General features: G+C 51.5%; 1 protein-coding gene across 11 annotated transcripts in view; it reads left to right on the top strand.

Annotated features, from left to right (window-relative positions):
* The window catches only part of DNMT3A (DNA methyltransferase 3 alpha), a 110,260-nt gene that overhangs the window by 76,519 nt on the left and 20,252 nt on the right, over positions 1–13,489 (top strand). Inside the window, exon 1 of one of the 11 annotated variants that reach the window (XM_030920878.1) lies at positions 12,805–12,920. The exons of 8 other annotated variants lie outside the window; for them this stretch is intronic. In XM_030920878.1, coding sequence (XP_030776738.1) covers positions 12,917–12,920 — 4 coding nt within the window. In that variant the 5' untranslated portion in view covers positions 12,805–12,916. Of the gene's footprint in view, positions 1–12,804; positions 12,921–12,987; positions 13,203–13,489 lie in introns of those variants that run through there. 2 more of the 11 variants (XM_030920877.1, XM_030920876.1) reach the window with 2 other exon arrangements.

The following is a 13,489-nucleotide window of genomic DNA, read 5'->3' as shown; positions in this document are numbered from 1 at the left end:
CAGCTCTTAGAACAACCCCTACTTTTTAGTGGTGAGAAAAAAAGAAGCAGGGTGGGGTAGGCGCCTCACTAGTAGCTGGTTCAGGGCCAGCTCCTGGCCACAGCAAAGCCTGAACCAGGGAAAGGGTGTTGAACTTTACTGAGCACCTACTTTACATCAGGCACTATGCCAGGAGCATTAGCTGTTACCACAATCCTAAAACATGTTACCTCTATTTAATATATAAGAAACCTTTTCTTTTTGGTCTTTGTTTTTATTTGAGATGGAGTCTCACTCTGTCACCCAGGCTGGAGTGCAGTGGAGCGATCTTGGCTCACTGCAACTGCTGCCTCCTGGGTTCAAGCGATTCTCCTGCCTCAGCCTCCTGAGTAGCTAGGATTACAGGCACCTGCCACCACACCCAGCTAATTTTTTGTATTTTTAGTAGAGATGGGGTTTCACCATGTTGGCCAGTCTGGTCTCAAACTCCTGACCTCATGATCCGCCTGCCTCAGCGTCCAAAGTGCTGGGATTACAGGCATGAGCCACCGTGCCCGGCCAGAAGTATTTTTTTAACCTCTATTTTGCTATTAGAAAACTAAGATTTATCTAGGTAAGTAGGTTGCAGCCACATGAGTATCCTAATGGAGTGGCCCAGTGGGCCAGACTAGACTCCAAATCTCACCTTGCTTCTGTTGTGTACCCAAATGACTCACCTACACTCCCAGTTTTCCTGGTTTCCTGGCTTGGAAATTGTCATGAAATTGAAGAATGCACTTAGAAGAGAGGGAGAGAGCTGGCCTGGCTTTCCAGCCTGCGCATGCTCTTCCTGCCCCTGGCCTGCAGTTGTTGGGGCTGTTCCCCATGCCTCTTTGCCAGGAGGCTCGGGTCCCTTTCAGCCTCCCCGATCAGCCCTCCCAGCCCTACTCGTGTGGTCCTGAACCCTTGCCCTTGAATTGCTGTTTTTTCATGACCATATGGATGATGTTGTGAAACTGGATTAAGAAAATGTTGGAATGAGATTTGGGAGGCCTGGTTTCTCGTCTCAGCTTCTGCCCCTCCTTAGCTATGGATGTGAGGAGGTCTTTTCTGCTTTCCTGGTTTATAATGTGACAGAAATAAATGAGATGACCCCAGAGATTCTAAAATTCCATCATGGCAGGTTGGGGGGTGAGACTGGAATCATGATCTGCACTCTCTTTGTTACCTAGATTACCTTGTATATAAATTCTAAATTAAATATTTGAGTGAATTCTCAGACCTCGCATATATGTCTCTTCTAAAGGCACATACATGAAGCATCCTTATAAATACTCTTTTTAGCTGGGCATGGTGGCTCACACCTGTAATCCCAGCACTTTGGGAGGCCGAGGTGGGCAGATCACGAGGTCAGGAGATCGAGACCATCCTGGCTAACACGGTGAAACCCCGTCTCTACTAAAAATACAGAAAATTAGCCGGGCGTGGTGGCAGCTGCCTGTAGTCCCAGCTACTCTAGTCCCAGCTACGTGGGAGGCTGAGCCAGGAGAATGGCATGAACCCGGGAGGCGGAGCTTGCAGTGAGCCGAGATCACGCTACTACACTCCAGCCTGAGCAACAGAGTCAGGCTCCATATCAAAAAAAACAAAAAACTTTGTTTTTAAAACCTTTGGTCCAGCGCAGTGGCTCACGCCTGTAATCCAACACTTTGGGAGGCCAAGGCGGGCAGATCACTTGAGGCCAGGAATTCGAGACCAGCCTGGCTAACATGGTGAAACCCCGTCTCTACTGAAAATACAAACATTAGCTGGGCGTAGTGGCACATGCCTGTAATCCCAGCTACTTGGAAGGCTGAGGCACAAGAATCGTTTGAGCCAGGGTGGTGAAGGTTGCAGTGAGTCAAGATTGCGCCACTGCACTCCAGCATGGGCAACAGAGCGAGACCCTGTCTCAAAACAAAACAAAACAAGAAACCCAAAGGGTTGTCCAGCCTTTACTGAGCAGATACTGTGTGCTCAGTCTTTAAGATACCACCTTGTGTGTCTGGGTGTCTACTATGTTCCAACATTCTCTAGACACTAAGGAAGCAAATTTAAAGGTAAGTCAGAATCCCTACCCTCTCCTGCGAGAGGTTGGTAATAAATGAATGAATTGTGCTGTAGCCAGGGCAGGGTTGTTTTAGAAATACTGAAGGAAGGACTATGCGAGCAACTCCCTAGCCCTACCTAAGGACCTCAGGGAAGGCGGTGCGCAGGGAGAGGCAGTGTACCGCCATTGACCTGAACAGGACTGCTTGGCAGGGACAGTGGGGGAAGGGCATGGAATGGGGTCCGAAGGGAGATGGTCAAAGAAATCCTCTAGGAGTTTGGCGTCTAGAGCACCTCAAGGTTTCTCCAATATTTAGGCCAACTTTAACTTTCCCATAGCACTGTCTATGGGGCTGACAAAGCAGAAAATATAATGGCCAGTGTTCTCTCTGCTTTAAAAACCAGACTGCTTGTCAGGGAGGCCATGGGATGTTCAAGTATGGGGTGGTCTGCCAGAGCCCTCTGTGCCACTTTATTAAGGGGCCAGTATACTAGTTAAAGGAGTTAATGAACCTCAGTACTTACTACTTACTGCTTAGTAATTCCGTACTTAGTAAATACACATATAGTATGCTAGTGGTGGGGTAGGGGGAGACCAGTTGGATACAGTCCCTGTCCCAGAGGCAGACATTGTCAAGTGGAGGAGGCAGGAATGTTCCCAACAAGCCTCAGTGGCAGGTGGAGCATGGGGCTTGCTCTGTGCTCCTGTGTAATAAGAGCCCAACATGAATCATAAAGGAGCATGAGAGCAGCTTCTGGAGGACTCCAGGAAAGCTTCCTGGAGGAGGCAGGCATCCTTTGAGAATTTCAGTAAGTGCAAAAGAGGCTGGGTGCAGTGTAATCCCAGCACTTTGGGAGACCAAAGTGGGAGGATCGCTTGAGCCCAGGAGTTCAAGACCAGCCTGGGCAACGTGGCCACACCCCCTCTCTACAAAAAAAAAAAAAAATTTAATTAGCTGGGCATGGTGTTGTGTGCCAGTGGTCCCAGCTACTCAGGAGGCTGAGGTCGAGGCTGCAGTGAGCTGTGATCATGCCACTGGACTCCAGCCTGGGTGACAGAGTGAGATACTGTCTCAAATAAATAAATAAATAAAAGTGTAAAAGAGGAGGAAGGCATTTCAGGAAAAGGAACTACTGAGGGCAAAGAGAAGGAGGCACTTCTGGGTTGTTTAGGGAATAGCAGATCTGGCAATAGGGTGCAGGGCTTAGGGAGGATGGGTAAGAAGAGAGAACTAGAAAGCAAGGGGGTCACATCCTCAAGGGTCTTCCTGCCATACTGAGAAATTTAGGCTTCGTTGTGCAGTGGAGAGCAGGAGTGGAAGAGAATTGGACATGTAGTTTGGGAAGATAACCTGGCAGGATGGTAAGGATTCCCCAGAGAGGGGAAGTTTAGAAGCAGGACCAGGTAGGAGAACATTACATTTGGCCTTGACTGAGGGTTGAGGTAATGAGAGGCAGACTTGAAAGAATTGCTAGAACTGGTCCTGGTTGGAGGGGAGGGAAAAATTTGCCTAGTATTGGTGGCTGGGCTGGGGACAGGGTTCATTATCTGAGCTAGAGAATCCTAGAGGAATAGCAGGTTTGAGGCAGGATGATGGGGTGAACTTTTCATTTTCTTATGTATTCTGATGAGCAGAAGTTTTTAATAAAGTCCAACTTACCCATTTTTTTCTTTTATTGGTCAGTGTTTGTGTGTGTTATCTCTCAGAATTATCTGTCTACCCCAAGGTCATTAAGACATTTTCTCTTAGGAGGGGGTGGATTTTTGAGTGAGGGTTTGGATAAGCTGCTTTTGAGAAGCCAGCAGATTGGTGTCAATGGGGACAGGTTTTTTTTTTTTTTTCTTCTTTTTTTGAGACAGAGTCTTACTCTGTCGCCAGGCTGGAGTGCAGTGGCACGATCTCGGCTCACCACAACCTCTGACTCCCTGGTTCAAGTGATTCTCCTGCCTCAGCCTCCCGAGTAACTGGGACTACAGGCACGTGCTGCCACGCCCAGTTAATTTTTGTAATTTTAGTAGAGATGTTGGCAAGGCTGGTCTCAAACTCCTGATCTCAGGTGATCCACCCACCTCGGCCTCCCAAAGTGCTGGGATTACAGGCGTGAGCCACCATACCCAGCCACCTCTGGCTAATTTTTGTATTTTTAGTAGAGACGGGTTTTCACCACGTTGGCCAGGCTGGTCTCGAACTCCTGACCTCAAGTGATCTGCCCACCTTGGCCGCCCAAAGTGCTGGAATTACAGACGTGAGCCATCACGCCGGGGCTACGTTAATTTTTGAGACAGAGTCTTGCTCTGTCGCCCAGGCTGGAGTGCAGTGGCATGCTCTGATCGTAGCTCACTTCAGCCTCGAACTCTTGGGCTCAAGTGATCCTCCCACCTCAGCTTCCCAAGTAGCTGGGATTACAGGCATGTGCCACCATGTCCTCTGTGGAGCCCTTTCTGACTTCCATCAACTCCCTGCGGCCACCCCGCATCCTTCACCTCTCAGTCTGTACTCCCTCCCAGGCCAACTGCATGGGGTGTGTGTGTGTGTGTGTGTGTGTGTGTGTGTGTGTGTGTGTGTGAATGTTAACCATTTTTCTGACTTGCCATTCTTCAATAGCAACTCTACAGATGCCACAGCTCTTCCCTGTTCCTCTTTAGTCCATGAATGGTGGGCAGTATAAATATTACTTTCACTTGTAACTCAGATGGATTGAGCAAAAACAGGAATAACAGCTCAGCTGCCTGTATATTTGATGCTAGATGCTATTGGAAAGGCAGCTTTGTGAGGCAAAAAAAAAAAAAAAAAGAATTGAATGAACTTGCTTATATACCAAAGATGCTCTTAGACGTCAGTGTTTCTCAAAGGGTGGGATTGTGTGTTATCCCACCAGAACCACCTGGGCAGTGCATTAAAAAGGCACACTCCTGGAGCAGAAGCTCTGGGGCAGTACTTGTAGGTCTGATTTTCTAGCCAGCCCCCCAGATGATACCAGTACTTACTACAGCTTGAAAACCACCAAGCTTCAGATGATTAGAAGTAAACCAAATCTGGCACAGACGAGAGTCCCACACAGATGTATCGGTAGATGTATTTATTGTATCACCTGCATTGGTGGTGGGGGCCTCTCTGCACATTTTGCTTAAACATGACTACCTGGGCCAGGTTAATCATGTGGGGAATTTAGTGATGTGCCCAGCACGGGTGGCTTCCTGAGCTCTCCGGGTGATTGATACTGGCCTGGGTTGCCAGTCTAATCTTGAATAACAAGCAAGGAAGAAGTACGGACTCTAAGGCGGGCAGACCTAGGGAACAGTTTCCAAACAGGGTTGTGGGGGAAAGACCGGAAAGGACTTGGTACAGGAATTTAAATGTTTCCTTTCGGATGGAGATGGCAGGGTTCCCGCTGTTTTCAGCAATAGTTACCGCAATGCCTGTCTGCTGGGATCCTCTGGAGTCTTCTCTTTGGACCCTGAAACTTGAGAGGGTCTGCATGCCTGAATCTGAATGCGGCTCCTTTAGGCCCCTCCCTTTGACCCCCGGAGCCTAGAGAAGGGGTGGGGGAAGGGTGGGGAAAACAGGCCTGGCTGTTAAGGTTTACCAGGTTCCTTTTGGCCCACACCCCTCTTAGTATAAACTTAACACTTCTCTCCAGGGTCCAGTTTCTAAAGCAAAGTGACAGCATCGACACGTCCCTAAAGCAAACTTGTCATGAAGTCCCTCACCTCTCAAATGTGAGTCCCTCCTGGCTTCCTTTGATCTTATCTGTAATATTTAGCAGATACATGTGATTCCATTAGGCTAGTTAGGAAACCAAGACCCGAAGAAGCTAGGGGTTATTTAAGGTCTCGTCATCAGCTGTAAAACGCCCTGCTCAGCGCCCTGCTCAGTGAAAGACCTGGCATCCCCTCCCAGTTGAATTTCCTGGTAAGGGGCATGTGAGATCCGGGGTCATGGGGCACTGCCACCCTCCCCCCCGCCGCTGTGGCATCTCTGCTCCCTGGCCCCAGACTCAGTCACTGGTAGAGTTGTGCAGACCCAGCAGTTCCGGGATAGGGGGTGGAAGTGAGCAGGAAGGAAGAGCTGGGTTTGTGGAGAAGCTTTCCCCTTATGGGGCAGAGCTGTAGGGAAAGGGAAGGCAGACACTAAAGCTCCAGAGCCTGATGGCGCGGCTGCTGGGCTGGGACTTCCCAACATACACCATTAGGGAAGTGTAGGGTTGGCTGGGAGAGAATGAGGGAGCCAGGGGCTCTGGGATAGAGGTGGGGGGAGAAGGGGAGGTGAGGGTATCAGCGAGAGGGAAGGACTGCCTTTCCAGCAGGTGGGCTCCCCAATCCTGCATCTTCCTCTCTTGATTTAGAAGAATTCATCTAGAGCGTCAGTGCAAAAAGCCCCTTACCACTCTTCCTCCCTAACAATACCCTAAGGCTGTGCTCATGCTTTTCATTCCTGCCCTTCATCTGCCAGGAAGCTCATGCAGTTGCAGATGCCCCCTAGATCTGGCCATTCCTGTCTGAAAAACCTGGGAGGTTGTGCCCATTCCTAGTTTCTGCTCTTTCATCTTTCCTTGAGTCTTCCTGCCTTCACTGATCCCAGCCGCCTCTGAGTTCCTTCGGCACATGTAGAAAGCATCCCTACCACATAATTTACCATCTAATTGCATGCTGTCTTGAATGAGGGCTGTGGTTTCATGTGTGGTGGGTCTTGGGTACACAGTTAGGCTGTGAGTAACAGAAGCCTAGAGCCCCATCGTGTCTACTAGCTCTTGCACCTCTTTGCTTCCCTTCCCCCAAGCCTACCTATTGCAGGTACTAAGGACTGACGGATCTGATCCGGTGTTTAGGTGAGCTTCAGGCAGGCTCCCAGGATAAAGCACAGTTCCCTTACAGGTTCTAAAACTAGACTGGTCAGTGCAGGGGTTAGAGGGGTGTCCCTGCCTGACCACATTTGCCCAAATGCTGTTCCTCTCCCTAGACTCAGGGAGGAGGTTCTGCTGCAGGGCCCAGGTTTGGGGTGATGGCATAGAGCCCAACCAGGCAGCACACTGCAGTTGCCATGGTGACCCTTTTGCTTTTCTTCGGAAGGATGGATTTCTCTTTCAGCCCAAATCATCTGCCTGGGCTACTCTGAGAACCAGACTCCTAGCCCCCTACCTTCCGCATTCCACCACAGGGGGCAGCTTGTCAGGGGCTTTGGTTTGAAATCACAGTCCAGCATCCAACAGCAGCAGGTTGTGCTTGAACTGGGAGCAGGCGGGAAAGGCCCAGAGGAGGGGCTCACCTGGGGCGCATGCCCTGAGGGAGCTGACCTCCATCTCCTTCTGCTACCCCTCCTCTCTCCAGACCACTTCTCTCCAGTGAATGACTCTGACCCTTCCAGTGGGCTGGGTACTCTCTAGGCCTCAGTGTTCTCATTTGTAACAGAGACAGCCAGGGCTCTCCGTGTTTCCACACCTGGCTAGTATTAGAGTTACCCAGGGAGGTGTTAGTAGATTCCTGGGCCCCACCCTGAGCCTGCTGATCTACACAGGTGGAGCCCAAGAATCTGTATTTTTAAAGCCCTCCTTGGGTGATCCAGATGCAATGAAACCAAAGTGAGTCTGGGGTTCTCCTGGCGAGATGATCTGCAAGGCCCTTGTGAAAAGAAAGGAAGGTCTGCCTCTTCAGGCTTCCAGGAGCTTCTGGAGAGCCCCTTACAGGCTAGTCTTGTCAGGAAGCGGGTGTTTCCTGGTCATGCCGGCTAAGCCAAGACCAGACCCCCACCTCTCTCCCTTCAGAGAAGCCAGGAGAGAGAGAGTGACAGGAAGGGGGGATGTTGCCATAACAACAAGCTCCAGGCAGAGGCCTCCCTTCCAGGGGCTGGTACTTCACCCCAGTCCTGGTGGTTTCCATGGAGATGGGTTACGGAGGGACAGGGGGAACATTTGCCCCACTTAGAGCATCAACCAGGAGCTGCCAGAAGGCAGAACACCGCTAGGTGGGAGCCTTTGGACCCCTCTGCTCTCCGGGTGCACATCTGACACCTTCCCCCTGCTTAGTTGCTCTCTCTGCGACTGGTCTCCTTAGCAACAAGTCCTGCTAACTCCATGCTGTTGGCTCCATGGCTATTTTTAGCTTCACTGCCAGCAGCCCATTCCTGGTCATTTGCTTGCAACCTCCATATGGATTGCAAGGGAATAGGAAAACAAGGATTCTCGGCCTCTTTTGGGAGCCCTAGACTGGGACCTCTTAGCAACGATTAGAATTCTTGTCTACGGTTCCTGAGACAACATTGCATTCAGTTCAGCAGTTTTAATCCTCTATTTTGGGCAAGATGCTCTAGCCCACATTGCTTCCATACGAAGATGAATGAGGTCCAGTCCCTGCCCTCTAGGAATATTTAATCTTGTAAAGGAGAAAGGGACAGGAGGGGAGGATAAGGGCGAGGGGACAGGGCAGCACTGTCAAAAGAACTTTCTGGGATGATGACAATGTTCTAAAATCTGTACCATCCAATTCAGTAGCCTCCAGCCACATGTGGCTCTTGGACACTTGGAATGTGGCCAGTGTGACTGAGGAACTAAATTTTAATTTGTATTTAATTCAGATAGACACATGCAGCCAGTAACTGCGGTCCTGGACAGTGCAGGGCTAGAGGAACTTTCACGGTGGAGGTCACTGGCAGACTGGTGTAGAAGGATATGCAGGGTTTTGGTGGTGAAAGTTGAAGGGGAGGAGCCTTCCAGGAAGAAGGAACAGCATGAGGAATAGCAAGTGGGCGGGCAAAGCGTGGGCTTCATGATATCACACGGAGGCCTCCAGATTCGTGGGGGCCTAGAATGTCACGCAGAGTGTTGACTGATTGGCATTGAGGCTTTTGAGCTGTAGGTGGAAGGAGGACAGGTTCAGAACAGACATCCGTCCTGACCTCTCTTTTTGTCTGGATAAAGTCTCCCTGGTCTTGGGGTTGGTGGGAATATGTGTGGGGTGGAAAACATGCAGTGACTTCGTATGTGTTGCTTTGCAGATGGCTTTATAGGGACCATGGCTTCTCTGATTCAGAGTAGAGAGACTCACATGGTAAATGTCCTATGGGATGGCAGCAACATCATCTACCCTTATTCTGCCAGAACTGGATTTTATGATAGAGCATGCCACAGAGCACTGAACTTTGAGTAAAACGTCAGGCATGAGCTCCAGGCATTGCTGCTCTTTGGAGAAGTATCATGATGGCCTAGTGTCTCGTCTCAGTTCTTTGAGGCTGGAAAGTCACATTAACACACTTATGATCATGACTCTTCAAAGACCCAGGAGAATGATGCACCCCAGAATGTTAGATTTACCAATTGATAACAGAACATGTCCTCACCACACAGATCATAATACTTGTCTTGCTGTTTTCTGGCAACTTACTGGTATCAGAGTCATTGGAAAATGTAATTAGAATTGAAAGTTTGCTTGAGGAATATGGGATCAGGGCAGAGAGATGTCCTTCAGAGGTATTTTTATTGGGCTTTGGAGGCCTATGGGATCACTGTTGTCTGCCCACCAAACAGGAACTGTGCCGTCATTCTCAGGTCACTCTCTCCTTTGGACCACGCTGGATACTTCCTTTCCAGCACCTCTTTTAGGCTCTTGACATCCAGCATATTTTCTTTTCGTCCAGGAGTTCTTCCTTTCAACATACTTTTATAACAAATCCAAAAACATGGCTTATTTTACATGATGCTGGTATTTGAGTTGACTATCTTTAACTCAATCAAAAGACCTATCTGGTAAACTGCCAGGGAGGTTTACTTTATAAGCTCAAGAGCACGTGTGACCTGAGGATCCTTGATGATTGCCCCATCTTAGTAAGGGGATTTTTCCTTTTAGTAAAATCACCCCTGCTCTAGATCTTGGGGTCTCTTCTGCTTTGGGGTGTGACTTTGTGCATTGACCACAAAGAAGACACATCTCTGTTTAAGTGACTCAGTCTAGAAAAGGCAGTGTTTCCTGTCTGCATAGTTACAGGAGAGGGAAGGAAGATGCTCTGGGTTGTTAAAGGGACACCTTTGAGCCTAGGCTTCCTTTTGCTTGTTGGGAAGTTGTGTGGAAGAGGTAAGATTTGATTTTAATGTTAAAGGATGAGAATAAGGAAGTTTGACGGCAGGAGGGAACAGCTACTTAGTATGTGGGCCAAGAGAAAGTGAATAGTTCTGGCCAGTTCTGACACTTTGAGTCCTTGCTACACACATGGCATCATTGCAGTCTGATGTCCCAAGACCACAGAATGTGGAGTCTAAGGTGTTTAGCCATGTTATAATGGAAGAGCCGGTATCATAAGTGAGACAGTGTCTGAAAGAGGCCGCCAAGCCAGAACCAGAAACTTCTTTTGAGAGGAGCCTGAAGTGAGTTCTCAGGCCCATTGACTGGCATGGATGCAGAAGAGGTATCAGTGAGAGAAGCAGCGAAGCAAGTCATACTGCATTCCCTAAAGGTTGGGAGCAGGCAAGAGGGACAAATTCTGGGCTTCTCACTTCCGCTTGGGGAGCCCCTGGAAATGTGTACCAGGCAAATACCTTAGTTGTGTTAAAAGATGGGTTGGAACAGAAGAGGGCCTGTGTTTTTGTTTGTTTGCTTGTTTTTCGAATAGCTTCTTTTCCTAGCTGTATGGATTCTGGGTCTCAGGGTTGGGGGAGTCTGTACCCAAGTCTTCTAGGTAGAAGGCTCTCTGGTTTGGGGTCCTTGCTCTTCAGGGTTTGCTTGCTCTGATGGCCCTCAGTGGGAGGGGAGGCTCCCTCACTGCACATCTTATGACTTCATTATACCAGCACCTGTATGTCCCAGGTGACTGTGACTGGGAGCCAGGCACCTAGGGAGTTGTCTCATTGTCATTAGGGGATGCTGGCATTCCATGGCCCAAGAGGGCTGATGTCATCACTCCTGTTTTGCAGATGAGACAACAGATTTCTTGGGGGTTAAGTGACTTGTTTAAGGTCATGGTGGTGGAAACAGAACTGAAGTCCAGATTTTTTTTTTTTTTTGAGACAGAGTCTCACTCTGTCGCCCAGGCTGGAGTGCAGTGACACAATCTCGGCTCACTGCAACCTCCACCTCCTAGGTCGAAGTGATTCACCTGCCTCGGCCTCCCAAGTAGCTGGGATTACAGGCGCACGCCACCACGCCCGGCTAATTTTTGTATTTTTAGTAGAGACAAGGTTTCACCATGTTGGTCAGGCAGGTCTCAAACTCCTGACCTCATGATCCGCCTGCCTCGGTCTCCCAAAGTGCTGGGATTACAGGCATGAGCCACCGTGCCCGGCCAAGTCCAGATCTTCTAACAAGTGTCGCTGCCCAAATAGCCCTCTGCTGCTGGGAGCATTTTCCTCCAGTTGCTCGGTTCTTCCTTCTAATTCATCTTGCCAACTGAAACTAGGCTGATCTTTCCAAAATACTCATTCATCTTGTCAGAAAACCTGCGGTTATTCTTCCCTGCTACAGAATATACCCACGGACGCACCTGAAGGCTTGCCATTACCTTGCCCTGTCCTGTACTGGGAGGGTGGAGGTGGGCGAGGGTCTCCTCCCTCCCCAGCCTGGCAGCTCTTGTTCATCCCACCCATCTCACCTCATTCCAAGTCCGATCCAGCCTCCAGGCCCAGTCTGCTCACCTGGAACTCACCTTTAACCTCTTTTGTCATCCATGCCGCCCATTTTTTTCTACTTGGTATTTGTGGCATAGTTACCTTTACATATGTTTGTTTTACAGTGATCCTTTCATATTTCTCCAAGTCTAGTGGAATCTTCAACCCCTGGAGGGCAGAGCCAACAGGGTCTTTCTTTATCTGATCCTACAGCCAACGTAATGGAGGGCTGTGGGTGGGGACTGCGTCTGCCTTGGGGGTAGGTGCCTTTGTTCAAGAGGAGGAAGCTTGAAATGGTGGAGGCTGCACCTGGAGGCCGCACCTGGAGGCCCCAGGAGAGGAGTCAGGTCTTCTCGATCTGCAGATGTTTGAGCCTGGGAATGAAGGAATTGCTGAACTTTCTGAAGGAGCGCCCTCGCCGCGACCAACCTTGCAAACAGGAAAATGAGAAATCCAGGGAAGGCCCGGAGTGACGTAGGGGCCCTGGGACTCGAAGCCTGACCTCCTCACGCCGCGCTTTTTGAGGCCCCTCCGCTTCTCTATTCACCTATAGTGTGGATGCGGGAGTCCCCCCAAACATCCCCGATCTGGAGCGCTCCCAATGTCTGCGCGCGCCTGCTGTCACTCTCCGTCTGTGTGCTGAGTTTTCCTACAGCTTCCTGGGCCTCCTATCTGTAAGCTTTTTCTTTTCTTTTTTTTTTTTTTTCGGTTGTGCTTCTGAGAAACTCACTTTTCACAACTTTCTCCCGGCTCTCCCAGGCCGTCCGAAAGCTCCGGCTTGCTTTCGCCCGGACTCCCGGCTCCCTCCGGGCAGGCGGCTCGGGAGCAGCCCCTTCCCTCCCCTACCGGCCCCCCGGCCCCGCGCTAATCTCTTCCAGAGCTGGGGGAGGGGCCGGGCGGTCTTCCCGGAGGCGGGGCGCTCCCTGCAGCCGGGCCTGGGCGGGCCCTGGGAACGGGCGGGGAACGGCCTCGCCCCCCGGCCCCGCGCCCCTCGGACCGGAGGAGAGGGGCTGGCCCAGCGCCAGCGTCGGAGCGCCGGCCCCCTCCCCGGGCCGCTCGCAGCCAACCAGGCCCTCCAGCGGGGCCCACGTGACCTGGAGTCCTAGACAAAGAAAATGTTCCCTCCCTCCCCCCCGCCGCCCCCCTCCCCTCCCTGTGGCCCCCTCCGCCCCCAGCCCCATCGCCCCCTTCCCCTCCCCCCAGACGGGCAGCTACTTCCAGAGCTTCAGGGCCGGGGCTCACACCTGAGCGCGACTGCAGAGGGGCTGCACCTGGCCTTATGGGTAGGTTCCTGGACGGAGCCCCAGGGAGACCGGGGGCGGGGAGGCGGCAGGGCCGGTGGGAGGATCTCCGCAGCCCTCCGGGTTTGAAAAGAGTCAAGTATGCCTCCCCAGCCCGCAGCAGCCGGGGCGTCCCGGCCTGGCCCGAGTTCTGGAGATGCTGACTTAGTGCTGGCCCGCCGCCTCCCTGCCCACGAGCCCCAAGGCCCCACTCCTCGAGGGCTCCAGTGGCACCTGGCGCCCTCGGGGGACAGGAAGAACAGCCGGCTGGGAGCCCGGGCAGTGGTAACTGCAGGCTGGGGCACGCGGAGCTGGTGGCCCAGGAGTTGGGTTGGAGGCAGCTTCAGCTGAGCTGGCAGATGGGTGCCTGGCACTTCCCTGTTGACCTGCGTTCCTGGCTGGGGGACCACGCTTTCCTCAGGGCCTTGCCAGCTTGCGGCCTCTTGAGAGGGACAGCTTCCTCTCCTGCGAGTTCCTGGAAGCCTCCGGGCAGGCCGCCAGAAAGAAGTGGTGGGGGGCGGGAGGGCACGGTGCGACCCTGACAGGGGGCCGGCCTGTGACACCAGGGTAGC

The sequence above is a fragment of the Rhinopithecus roxellana genome, chromosome 17 (genome assembly GCF_007565055.1).
Source record: "Rhinopithecus roxellana isolate Shanxi Qingling chromosome 17, ASM756505v1, whole genome shotgun sequence".
In the NCBI taxonomy this organism is placed as follows: Eukaryota; Metazoa; Chordata; class Mammalia; order Primates; family Cercopithecidae; genus Rhinopithecus; species Rhinopithecus roxellana.
Note: the sequence above shows the minus strand (reverse complement) of the source record. Positions and strands in the feature narration are given on the sequence as shown.